The sequence below is a fragment of the Lolium rigidum genome, chromosome 6, assembly GCF_022539505.1.
Source record: "Lolium rigidum isolate FL_2022 chromosome 6, APGP_CSIRO_Lrig_0.1, whole genome shotgun sequence".
NCBI classification, from domain to species: domain Eukaryota; kingdom Viridiplantae; phylum Streptophyta; class Magnoliopsida; order Poales; family Poaceae; genus Lolium; species Lolium rigidum.
Genome location: NC_061513.1, coordinates 79,316,356 through 79,330,175, shown reverse-complemented (window position 1 = coordinate 79,330,175; position 13,820 = coordinate 79,316,356). Strand labels below are relative to the sequence as shown.

The window sequence follows — 13,820 nt, the reverse complement described above, 5'->3', positions numbered from 1 at the left end:
TGATGTAGCTTCAATGGTGAACATCAACATGTTGATCATATCATCCATATGACTCGTGTTCAACCTTTCGGTTTCCGTTGTCCCGAGGCCATGTCCGTACATGCTAGGCTCGTCAAGCAAACCCAAGTATTCCGCGTGTGCAACATGGCTTACACCCGTTGTATATGAACGTTGAATCTATCACATCCGATCATCACGAGATGCTTTGAAACGACGAACTTTGGCAACGGTGCATACGAGGGGAGAACACTTTATTATCTTGATATTAATGTGAGGGATCATCTTATAATGCTACCGCCGCGTTCTAAGCAAAATAAGATGCATAAAGGATTAACATCACATGCAATTCATATGTGATATGATATGGCCCTTTTGTCTTTGCTCCTTCAATCTTCATCTCCAAAGCACGGACATGATCTCCATCATCAACGGGCATGATCTCCATCATCGTCGGCGTAGCGTCAAAGTCCATGGCGCCGTCTTCATGGTTGTTCACCTCATGTAGCAACTATTACAACTACTTTGAAATACTACTAAACATGAAATTTAAAGACAACCATAAGGCTCCTGCCGGTTGCCACAATACAATAATGATCATCTCATACATATTCATCATCACATCATGGCCATATCACATCACCAAACCCTGCAAAAACAAGTTAGACGTCTCTAATTTGGTTTGCATATTTTACGTGGTTTAGGGTTTTCGAGAGAGATCTAATCTACCTACGAACATGAACCACAACGGTGATACTAATGTTGTCAATAGAAGAGTAAATTGAATCTTCACTATAGTAGGAGAGACAGACACCCGCAAAGCCTCTTATGCAATACTAGTTGCATGTCGAACGAGGAACAAGTCTCATGAACGCGGTCATGTAAAGTTAGTCCGAGCCGCTTCATCCCACTATGCCACAAAGATGCAAAGTACTCAAACTAAAGACAACAAGAGCATCAACGCCCACAAAACCATTGTGTTCTACTCGTGCAACCATCTATGCATAGACACGGCTCTGATACCACTGTAGGGATTCGTTGCATAGAAAACAAAAAATTTCCTACCGCGAGAACGCAATCCAAGCCAAGATGCAATCTAGAAGACGGGAGCAACGAGGGGATGATCAAGACTCACCCTTGAAGATTTCCAAAGCCTATAAGAGTAGGCTCTTATTGCTGCGGTAGACGATCACTTGCCGCTTGCAAAAGCGCGTAGAAGATCTTGATCACGGTGCCATGATCGGGCAGCACCTCCGTACTCGGTCACACGTTCGGTGTTGATGATGACGTCCTTCTCCCCGTTCCAGTGGGCAGCGGAAGTAGTAGATCCTCCTCGGAATCCCGGCAGCACGACGGCGTGGTGGCGGTGGTGGTGGAGAACTCCGGCAGGGCTTCGCCTATGCGCTGCGGGAGTTTGTATGTGGAGGAGGGGAGGCTAGGGTTTGGGGAGAGGGGGTGCCATGGGCGCCGGCCTCAAGGGGGCAGGGGTGGTGCGGCCAAGCCATGGGCTGCCCCCTCCCTCTCCTCCTCATTATATAGGTGGAACCCCAAGGGTTTGCCCAAAGTCTTCGAATAAGACCCCAACAGAAAAACTGCCTTATGGACGAAACCTAGAGGGACAGGGACTCTCCCCTTTCCCCTTTTCTTGGCCGGCCAAGGAGGTGGAGTCCACCATGGACTCCACCCTCCCACTTGGTTGGCTGGTTAGGGTTTGTGGAGTCCCTCCGGGACTCCTCCTTCCATAGTGATTTATTTCCGGATAATTCTAGAAACCACCTTCCATAAATTCACCGGATCATTTCCAAACTTGGAAAGTGACTTCCTATATATGAATCTTATTCTCCGGACCATTCTAGAACTCCTCGTGATGTCCTGGATCCCACCCGAGACTCCGAACAAAACTTCGAACTCCATTCCATATTCCATATCTACTTAAACGACATCAAACCTTAAGTGTGTCACCCTACGGTTCGCGAACTATGTAGACATGGTTGAGACTTCTCTCCGACCAATAACCAATAGCGGGATCTGGAGATACATAATGGCTCCCACATATTCAACGATGACTTTAGTGATCGAATGAACCATTCACATATGATACCAATTCCCTTTGTCACGCGATATTTTACTTGTCCGAGGTTTGATCATCGGTATCTCTATACCTCGTTCAACCTCGTCTCATGACAAGTACTCTTTACTCGTACCGTGGTATGTGGTCTCTTATGAACCATTCATATGCTTGCAAGCTATTAGACGACATTCCACCGAGAGGGCCCAGAGTATATCTATCCATCATCGGGATGGACAAATCCCACTGTTGATCCATATGCCTCAACTCATACTTTCCGGATACTTAATCCCACCTTTATAACCACCCATTTACGCAGTGGCGTTTGATGTAATCAAAGTACCTTTCCGGTATAAGTGATTTACATGATCTCATGGTCATAAGGACTAGGTAACTATGTATCGAAAGCTTATAGCAAATAACTTAATGACGTGATCTTATGCTACGCTTAATTGGGTGTGTCCATTATATCATTCACGTAATGACATAACCTTGTTATTTAATAACATCCAATGTTCATGATCATGAAACGATGATCATCTATTAATCAACAAGCTAGTTATACAAGAGGCTTACTAGGGACTCCTTGTTGTTCACATAACACACATGTATCAATGTTTCGGTTAATACAATTATAGCATGGTATGTAAACATTATCATAAACTCAAAGATATTATAATAACCATTTTATTATTGCCTCTTGGACATATCTCCAACACAAACTAGTCTACAAAACTGGTTTCCGCGCCCGCGCGCGCTGTATTTTGCCGCGCCCGGCGGAGGACGATTTTTTCCGCCCGCGCACGCGCTGCATAGTAGCGCGTCCGGTGGGGGAAAATACGGCCCAGCGCGCGCTACCTGTTTACAGCGCGCGGAATCTGAGGTTTAGCGCGCCGCGATTTAGCGCGCCTGTTGGAGATGCTCTAACTGCAGCTTCAGGAGTACTTGTGCCTACGTGTAACGTTGAAACCACAACACCTGGGTAGGTTATGGCAAGGTTTGAGTGTGGTTTTGTGCATGTTCTTTTTACCAAAATATCAGAGGCAAATTAGTAAGTACCCATCTTTTCACCTGAAATCTTCTTTCAGTCCGTGCAATTGCTCAATGAGTTTGCATTGAGTAAATCGAACTTCATATTGTTCAATATATAGCATTAAAAAGTGTAATCACATCCAGTGGTGAAGGACGAAAATAATCTAAAGTAGGGCGAACTTAAAAAATGATGCAAATATCAAAATAGTCCCAAGACAATAATGTTATATATGATTCTAACACAATCACTTTGTACAGTAAAAACAGAAACACAGTTGGTTATATGTAGAACCTAAAAAACATATCAATAATGCTATATAAAAATATTTTGTAATTCTATCGATCAACTATTGAATATCCTTTGCCTGATGCCTAACTCGGTCTTGATGATCCTTATCGCCGGGAAAATCCTTTAAATTTTCGTCATCACCACCGCAAAAAGCAACACTCATTCGGTGAGGTGATAATGTCATCGGAAGAAATATGATGTGCCTTTTAATTATCAAGAAATCGTTAAAGTCTCCAATTCTCTGCAAATGAATCATGATGAATAGATCAAAGTTATCTTGTTTATAGTAAGATACATGGTAAAGATTTGTAAGACTATCAATTTTATTTACATTAACCTAGAAAATGAGTCTTATCTTTTTGGTACCTTGTTCCAGTTTTCGTTTCGAAGTCGGTTTTACGCAATGTTCACTAAAACATGCATAACTTTTCCATACTGATTTTATTTTTAACGCATGATCAGCCAAATTGTTCAGAAAAAGCAGATGCATCTAAATGTACTTACCAAAAATCAAAATAGGACAGCTGCCCTACCTGGCACTACTGGGAGCTCTTTTATTTCTAAGCAAAGATGGCTAAATTAGTTTGTGCACTATTAGCGGTAAGGAGTCATCGAACAAATAAGTCAATACATTATACATAAAAACTAGTAGTTGTGCACGTTTTTTTAACAGAATTATCAGGGGCTGAGTTGTAAGTACCATCACCACACCTACCAATCGCTTGAAATTTTCTACAATCCGTACAATTATTCAGTGGATTAACATTGAGTAAATTGCACTTCATACCGTTCAATATAGCGTAAAATGGGTAAGCATACCCATCTTTTCACTTTCTGAAGCAAAGATGACTAGATTAGCTTGTCTGTATGCGCACTATTAGCGCTATGGAGTCATCGAACAAATAAGTCAATACATTATGTCATTTTGCATAAAAACTAGTTGCCCTTCTGTCGCAGTACTATAGGCTTTCATAGATAACATCAGAACATTCTATGCGTGCTAATTAAGCCATGCTTAAGCCAAGGGGTGGTCATTTGGCAAGGACTCGATCAGAGTGACATCTAAACAGCATGGGTGGTTGACTTTGTCCGCACTCCGAAGCTACATAGACGTATACATGGGCCCGGCCCACAGTGTTCGCCTTACGGCGGCGGGCGAGCTCGTGATCAGTAGTAACCAACCGTGCACCAACTAAAGGTCTAAAGCTAGCTTACTGAACTCGGGTAAATGGTTGAACCACGTCTTGACAAAATGCATGAACTAATCATGTGTCCTGTGCATGCTCCTCCTTTTCCTAGTATATATAGGCGCACCTAGGATCTCAAACACATAAACATTGGCCACCATCTCGAGAGCTAGCTCAAGAGATCAGCAAACATAGAAAAATGGCGGCTACCTGGTACTTTCTCCTCGTCGCCGTGATAGTGGCCTTGTCCACGAACTTGGCCGATGGCGCCACGGTGGAGTACCAATTCGATGTAAGTTTCTTGGTTCGTTTGCGATCGATCGCGCATCAATCTTGATCTCCATAGCACATGTCCCTAATGTTGCAATTGGTATATATGATGAATGCAGGTGGCAACCATGAACGTGACACGGCTGTGCAGCAGCAAGAGCATCGTGACGGTGAACGGGCAATTTCCGGGCCCGACGGTGTTCGCCAGGGAAGGAGACCTCGTCGTCGTCCGGGTCGTCAACAACGCCCAGTACAACATGAGCATCCACTGGTACATACTCAGAATGAGCACATTGTAGAGGGTGTATCAATGGAGCAAAGGGTGTTGATTTTGTGTGTGACCGCAACGTCTCGTACACGATGCAGGCACGGCATCCGGCAGATTCGGAGCGGGTGGGCGGACGGGCCGGCATACATCACGCAGTGCCCGATCCAGCCAGGGCAGAGCTACGTGTACAAGTACACCATCTCCGGGCAGCGCGGCACACTGTGGTGGCACGCTCACATCTCATGGCTTCGCGCCACCGTCTATGGCCCTATCGTCATCCTCCCCAAACTCGGCGTCCCGTATCCGTTCGCAGCGCCCTACAAGGAGGTTCCCCTCATCTTTGGTACGTGAACACAAACCATTCTCTCAAATATTTCCTCCGTTCAAGAATATAAGTATCTCAAATTTCTAGATTCATATTTATTTAGACGCATCTGCAACACATATTTACATATTTCCGAACGGAAGGAGTAAATGGCAATCAAATGAGTATTTGATGTACAACTAAGCTTATCTATTGTGTTGTGTGTTCGTCAGGTGAATGGTGGAAGGCGGACACGGAGGCGGTGATCAGCCAGGCATTGCAGACCGGCGGAGGCCCGAACGTCTCTGACGCCTTCACCATCAACGGCCTTCCAGGACCGCTCTACAATTGTTCCGCCAAAGGTTAACTGTCTACTCTACTTAATTATTTGAATGCATGTCTAACTGCACAGATATGAACTGTGTAACTGACCGAGCAAGTTGATTGCAGACACGTTCAAGCTGAAGGTGAAGCCGGGGAAGACGTACATGCTCCGCATCATCAACGCCGCACTCAACGATGAACTCTTCTTCTCCGTCGCCGGGCACCAGCTCACCATCGTCGACGTCGACGCGGTCTACATCAAGCCCATCACCGTGGACACCCTCCTCATCACCCCGGGCCAGACCTCCAACGTGCTCCTCACCGCCAAGCCGTCCTACCCCGGGGCCACCTACTACATGATGGCCGCGCCCTACTCCACCGCGGCGTCGGGGACCTTCGACAACACCACCGTCGCCGGCATCCTCGAGTACGAGGACCCCAGCTCCGGCTCCTCCGCCGCCTTCAACAAGAACCTCCCCCTGTTCCGCCCCACCCTGCCCAAGATCAACGACACGAGCTTCGTGTCCAACTACACCGCCAAGCTCCGGAGCCTCGCCTCGGAGGAGTACCCGGCGCAGGTGCCGCAGGAGGTGGACCGGCGCTTCTTCTTCACCGTGGGGCTGGGCACCCACCCCTGCGCCGTCAACGGGACGTGCCAGGGCCCCAACAACAGCAGCCGGTTCGCGGCCGCCGTCAACAACGTATCCTTCGTGCTCCCCACGACGGCGCTCCTGCAGTCGCACTACACCGGCATGTCCAACGGGGTGTACTCCTCCAACTTCCCCATCGTCCCCGCGAAGCCGTTCAACTACACCGGCACGCCGCCCAACAACACCAACGTCTCCAACGGGACCAGGCTGGTCGTGCTGCAGTACGGCGACTCCGTGGAGCTGGTGATGCAGGGCACCAGCATCCTCGGCGCCGAGAGCCACCCCTTCCACCTCCACGGCTTCAACTTCTTCGTCGTCGGCCAGGGGTTCGGCAACTTCGACCCCATCAAGGACCAGGCCAAGTACAACCTCGTCGACCCCGTCGAGCGGAATACCGTCGGCGTGCCGGCCGCCGGGTGGGTCGCCATTCGCTTCCGTGCCGATAATCCAGGTACAAATCTATCTGTCGTCATCCTAGGCCGGATCGAACATCTTGATTTGACTAGAAAACCTGGGTTCTGATTAAGAAAACTGACCTGTTTCTGATGCAGGTGTGTGGTTCATGCATTGTCACTTGGAGGTGCATGTCAGCTGGGGACTGAAAATGGCGTGGCTGGTGCAGGACGGGAGCCTCCCCAACCAGAAGCTCCTCCCTCCGCCGTCCGATCTTCCCAAATGCTAGGAAGAATCGTCCCCGGCCTTTTGCTCGTGTGCGCGCACACACAACTGCTTGCTTATGTGTCGCGCGTGCGCGCGGTTGGTGCTACACAATGCTTTCCTGCCGGTGTGCCATTTTTTTTTCCATGTTAAGTCGTTATCTGATTAACTGTTGTGAGAGTTGTGAGCAGGTTTCTTGATCAGAAGCAACATAAGTAGGCCTTTAACTTTGGACTGCTTGTTAGCTGCATTCTTTTGTGAACATGTACGGGAGCTGGGTCATATGCCCATGTGACTATCCAATAATTTGTACCAACATTTGATTTATGGAGAGGAAATTGTTCTTATTTCATACGCAGATTCTTATCATAGGATGCATCCATTGCAAATTCGTTTTTTTTTTTTGAGGACACAGTACAACGCAGACGCTTACAAACACGCACATACAAACACCCCTATGAACGCACACACGCACACTCTATCCCTATGAGCACCTCCGAAGGACTGAGCCGGCATATCTTGAGGTTGACGAAGTCACCACTGGCGCCTCGCTGTTGACGGGCACGCCACCTACCACTGAAAGCATAGCGCCGGTTAAATTCTGAAATAAATCCAGGTAAATGCAAACATCCATGCTAAATCTAGGACTTGAACCTGGGTGGATTGGTTCCACCACAGGGGACCTAACCACCAGAGCCAAGCTCTGTTTGCCATTGCAAATTCATTCTATTCCAGTATTATTCAGCAAATTATGTGGTCACTGGCTCACTGGATGATATTTGGATACCCATTATTAGGTAGCAAAGTCAAGGAGTTCATCCGTATGCAAATATAAAACCATGGACCATGTGTTTGTAAGAAGAAAAAAACTAACACGTCAAACCAGATTTAAAGGTGAGATGTCCGCAGCTCCTCCTAGGGGAGCGGCTCGAGCGAAACCCTAGCCTAATGTCTTCCTCTCCCCCATTCTTTCACCGCCGGTGGAATCCAAGGGGCAAAGCCTCCTTGGTGGACGCCGGTGGGCTCTCATCCCTCCCAGATCCCGATGAGGGGACCTCCGGCCTAGCATGGCTCTTGGTCCACTGGGCAGAGCTCGGACACAGGGTCATTGGCTCTGGAACTTTTTGTTGGTGGCATGGCTATGAGGGTAGTGCTTCGGCCACCTATGGGTTTGGGCAGCGGCGTCTACGACAACAAGTGTGTCAACAACAAGAGGATCAAAGGCAAATTTTCTAGAAATGGCGGCGCCAGTGACTCGCGGTACGGCAGTGCCTCAATCCGAGGCAAATCACAATGGTTCCATGCCATTCTAGCTTGCAGACTAGGGTTGGTGTGCGGTCGCAGTTGCGGCTGGAAGGTGTTTTTTTAAAAGTGGGTCCCTCATTTTCAAAGTTTTTCTTTTACCGATGGCCCGAGTGGGCGTGGGTCCACCGGAGGGGGACTTAACATTGGTTTTAGTGGTGCCTGCCACTTATGTTGTCGGTCATCAACATGCTCATACATGCATAGTTTTTTGTCATGTGGTGTTGAGCACAGCAAAACTGTGTGTTTGAGCAACAGTTGGAAGGTCCACCATTTAGACTGAAGACTTTTGCTATGTTATGTTTCACATATCTCCTGTGTGGAGCTTATGCATATCCGTTGTAGAGTGGTTTAGGACACACCACATATATGGAGGAGTATGGGCGTTTGTTTGTGCTCGGAAGTGTCAAGGCTAGAACGAAAGAAGAGCTGGTCAAGAAGATGCGGCAACTAAAGGAGTTATGCCCTATTGGCAATAATACTAAGAGTTATTTATTATATATAACTCCTTTTTTTACTATAACTATGGTGTTCCTTGAATATGAAATTTGAAGAGAAGCTCACTAGAAGGTGTAGAGAGATAAACAAGAAAAAAATAGTTCCTAGTTATACCTCTAATAAAACTAACTCATTTGTTGTGAGATGATCAAGCTTTTCTGATCATGAGCATGGCATGCTAACAGCAATGAGGATTCATTGGCTGAACATTTGCATTGAACATACCCAAGTCACTGATATGCTATGAGATATTATAAATGATTAGCACCAAAGTAACTTTAAGTTTTAGATTATGTAAAACTCCTTTGACAATGAGAATATTACAGTATCTCACATCCGAGGGTCTGCTTTAATCTTATCAGCCATCATCGGTTAACTTTGCGTGTTGGGGAAGTTAAGAATTAGGTATATCTGAAGATACAAAAGTTTAATGATTCAAGACTGGGATTTGTTCTTCCTGGACAAAGCAGAGATATGAACATGCCTCCTCGGTATTGTGATATTAAGTAACATGTCTGCGCAGACACATTGTGATAGTGATCATATGCCATCATCAATATACTTATATACACCAAATGAGAAAATGAGCATTGATACTAGATCGAGGATAACATGTGTAGTGATTAAAAGAGTTGATCATGAGTATACCGAAGTGCCGCATCGGGTTATCAACATATCGTGTAACAAAGGGAATAACATATATGAAACATGGAAGGTTTGTTCAAGTTCGAGACTTCGAGCATGCAAAGGAGCAAACATGGATGCCCATATCCTAATATTAGTTATTGATCTGAAGGTGTGTGAACTCATGACTGCGCTATACGAACCTGTCAGGTCACATGCTTAAGATTGTAAAATATGTTGTGAGACTTATATTTATGGTATGTGGTTGAGAGAAGTTGTTTGGAATGCTTCCGGTAGCATCTAGAATTGTTATGTAGAATTTATGAGTAAGAGTGAAACTTCCGGAGTCACTTCGAGCTTGTCGTAAGTGATTCAGGATAACATTGGAAGTGTTTCAGGGTTGCCAAATATATGGAATTATTCTCAGAATCATTCCGGTGATATTTTGTATTTGAGAAATCTCATCTAGTGAAATATAGATTCTTCGGTGGCCATCCAGATAAGAGGGGGAAGATTTCCAGTGAAGACAGAGAGAGGAAGGTGGCCGGCCAAGCCACCAGGGTCTCAAAGAACCGGCAAGGCCCTAAGGGCCCATGGCGGCACCCCCTTCTGGAAGGTGGTCCTTAGGGTTAGGGTGGCCGGCCCACCCCTTGGCCGAATCGACCTAGGGAGGGCGACGGCCGGCCCTACGTGCCCCAAGGGTAGCAGCGGTTGTGCCCTTGCCAAGTTGATGGCCTCCTCTCCACCTATAAATAAAGGTGCCCCCACCTCAATTAATGTGCAATTTTCTCTCGGAGTTTCTCCTAGCCCTTAGGTTAGTTGTGTCTATCTCTCTCCCTCTCCACATATGCTGAAAGGATGCACCACTCTCATCGTGATAGCCTAGCCCTGGACGATGAATCTCTCGTGGATTGTACCTTTGGATGCGTGGACTACGCCAGAGGAATTGTTCGTTCGATTCTTGGATCAAGGGGAGATATCCTCGCGGCTGGGAGGATTTTCCTAACCACAAGGATCGAACAAATCATCATCTTCATCGAGCTATTCTGCTTTACTTGGTTAGTTGATATCGATCAAATCCCGTTATTGCAACTAAATAGAATACATCTTAGGTGTTCGTGTAGATTTAATTTTTAGAAATACATGCACAATCCCCTTCAACAGCCCATTCTAGTCGAGGTTTGATGGTACTTCTTTAGTATCAGGACTAGAGATTAGAGCTAAAAACCTTTGTTCTAACCTTCTTTATTCATACTTGGCAATAACAATATTTCAACATCGTTATATTGCTGAAAGCTTGCCCAGAATTTGAAATGTCATGATCTATAGTTTTGACTGGATCCATCAACGGCGGCAGTTGTGTCGTTACCCTTGTTGAATGTGTTGATTTTGGAGAACCTTCTCATGACCCGTGATATTATGTTGTTGCAGAGGCTAGGTGTACTTGATATTTTTCTAGATATTAGTATATTTCCCTTTATCGAAAATAAACTCAGATTAAAAAGTATCTGTTATCACCAGATTTTAGACAAATCCAGAGGTGGGCCGGGCTTGGAAGATTACATGTGGAAGATTTCTGAAGCGGCCTGGTGCGAAGGGTTTGGGCTGAATTGCCCGTGTATCTTTATTTAGTAGTTTATTGTTTTAGATAAGGGTTAGAGTTTGTATCGTGCACGATGGGATGTTCCCACGTTAGAAAGTCCCCTGGACTATAAATATGTACCTAGGGTTTATGGAATAAACAACAACTCACGTTCAACCCCAAAACAAACCAATCTCGGCGCATCGCCAACTCCTTCGTCTCGAGGGTTTCTATCAGGTAAGCGACATGCTGCCTAGATCGCATCTTGCGATCTAGGCAGCACAAGCCCCACGTTGTTCATGCGTTGCTCGTATCGAAGCGTTTTTGATGGCGAGCAACGTAGTTATCATTAGATGTGTTAGGGTTAGCATTGTTCTTCGCTTAAGCATGCTTACGTAGTGCAACCCTTGCATATCTAGCCGCCCTCACGCCTGTCTCAGGTGTGGGGCGGCACCCGCTTGATCATTGTTTAGTAGATTTGATCCGTTACGATTGCTCCTTGTTCTACAAGGATTAGTTTAATATCTGCAATAGTTAGGCCTTACAAAGGGGGGAGGATCCAAGTGGCACGTAGGGTGGCGTTCGCAAGTCCTAAACGGGATGTTCCTAGGATCAACTTCATGTTGGTTTTTTGGCCTTGTTTAGGATCGGCTTACGAGCACCGTGCGTGGCCGCAAGGCCCAACCTGGAGTAGGATGATCCGATTATGCGGTGAAAACCCTAAATCGTCGTAGATCTCATTAGCTTCATCTTGATCAAGCAGGACCACCAAGTATTCGTGCACCCCGTACGGATCATGGGTGGATCGGCTCTTTGAGCCGATTCACAGGATAACCCGAGAGCCGATCGAGGCTCGTATTTAACGTTTACATGTATGCCCTGCAGGAAACTAAGCGAGGCATCCTCATCACCTTCCTGACCAGGTATAGGTCAGGTGGCACGCCCTTGCACTTCGCAACGCCGCGTGTGACCAGAAGAGCATTGCGGGCCGTCGCTCGGAGGGGTCTCAGCCAGCCGCAGCTCTAGGCTCTTCCCGGCTCTACGGTGTTGACAAGGCCGCTGCCCGCCGGTGGGTTTTGGCAGTCAACACATTCTCGGCACGCCCGGTGGGACAATCGTCTACATCAACCACATCGCCATCTACATCCGAGATGGCGGACGGCACGCCGATCACCTACGGGGATCCGCCCGACGACCTCAAGAAGCAGTACAACGAGATCAAGGCTACCCTCGAAGCCGACCTCATCGGCTCTTTTCGGAGAACCCGTTCCGGTGGCATCGGATGGAAGGGGTTCTCACCGCAAGGTGCGCTCGATGGGATAGACCTCTCTACCCCGTCGGAGGAACGCACCGAGGGTCCGCGGCAGGAGATCAACTACCCGGTGGCTCACTCGCTACACCGCCACTCGAGAACTTGGTCAACGTGTTGGAGCGTGTCGCTCCGCGCGTGATCCAGGAGATCATGAGCCACCGGTACTCGCCGTCAGGACCAGCTCTCGGGACTCATCAAGGAGAGTTGCCATTCCAGTCCCGTCCACCGCTGCCATATGCGTTGGCAGCACCTGCTGAAGTGCCGACTACACCGGCATTCCTCGTCTACAGGATTGGTGGCGACCCTAGTGACTACCGGTTCTTAATGGAGGCGCCTAAGGAGATCCCTCATGGATACGCGTGCATGTATGTGCCGGATTGTGGTGACTGGGCACTCACAAACCAGGCCACAACATCGGGGACTCCGGCGAAGACAGGAGGAACGTCGGCGACAGAGCAGACGTGGCTAACTAAATACGCCACACCGACGAAACTCCCGAGCCCGACTCCTGCAGAGGGCTCAGGGCTGGAAAAGCTAACATGGCAGGCCAAGTACGCCACCCCGGCGAATCTTCAGAGTGCAACTCCTACGGCCAGCACAGCGGATCAGATCAGTACCATACTGAGAGACCAATTCGGCATGATGCCGAAAAGAAGGGCAGTCGGCTATTCCAAGCCGTACCCCGACAATTACGAGATGATCCCGCTGCCACCTAAATATCGGCTTCCTGACTTCTCCAAATTCAGTGGATCAGATGGCTCCAGCTCCATCGAGCACGTCAGCCGATATTTGGCTCAATTAGGACCGGCTTCAGTGTCGGATCAGCTACGCGTGAGGCTCTTTTCACAGTCCCTCACGGGATCGGCTTTTGGATGGTACACTTCTTTGCCAGCAAACTCCATCCAGTCTTGGAAGCAATTGGAAGAACAGTTCCATATGCAATACCATTCGAAGCTTCCGAGTCCGGCATTGCCGATCTAGCACAACTACGTCGAAGCGCGGGAAACGGTGACAGAATACATCCAGCGCTTCAGGAATCTCAGGAACCGATGTTATTCGGTTCGTATAACCGAAAAGGAAGCGATCGAGTTGGCGAGTAGCAGGCCTTGCAACACAGCTCAAGGACATGGCCTCCCAAGCAGATTATCCCTCGCCGGCGCACATGGTTCGAAACTATCGGCATATGAACAGCGCCACCCCGACCTGTACCAAGACAAGTTCAAGCGTGCGGTAGTTATGGTCGATACGAGAGGAAGATGAAGTGCCGGCGGGAGGCCAAGAGATAGCAGTGGCTGAGTGGACTCGTGGGGAACCCCGTGGCCCGCAAATGGGTAAAGCCACCGGGGCCGCCCAGGGGATTTGATTTTGACGTAACCAAGACCGAACAGATCTTCGACCTCCTGCTCAAGGAGAAACAGCTTGACGGTTCCCGAAGGTCTCAAGTTCCCCACGGCAA

The 13,820-nt window shown here is 47.8% G+C and overlaps 1 protein-coding gene across 1 annotated transcript; it reads left to right on the top strand.

The window, feature by feature from the left end:
• Positions 1-4,622: 4,622 nt before the first annotated feature.
• Positions 4,623-7,398, top strand: LOC124661159 (laccase-12-like). Its single transcript, XM_047199016.1, has 6 exons — positions 4,623-4,865; positions 4,963-5,114; positions 5,210-5,454; positions 5,649-5,777; positions 5,866-6,840; positions 6,941-7,398. The coding sequence occupies exons 1-6, from the start codon at positions 4,773-4,775 to the stop codon at positions 7,069-7,071; spliced, it is 1,725 nt and encodes a 574-aa protein (XP_047054972.1). The 5' UTR covers positions 4,623-4,772; the 3' UTR covers positions 7,072-7,398.
• The last annotated feature ends 6,422 nt before the right edge of the window (positions 7,399-13,820 follow it).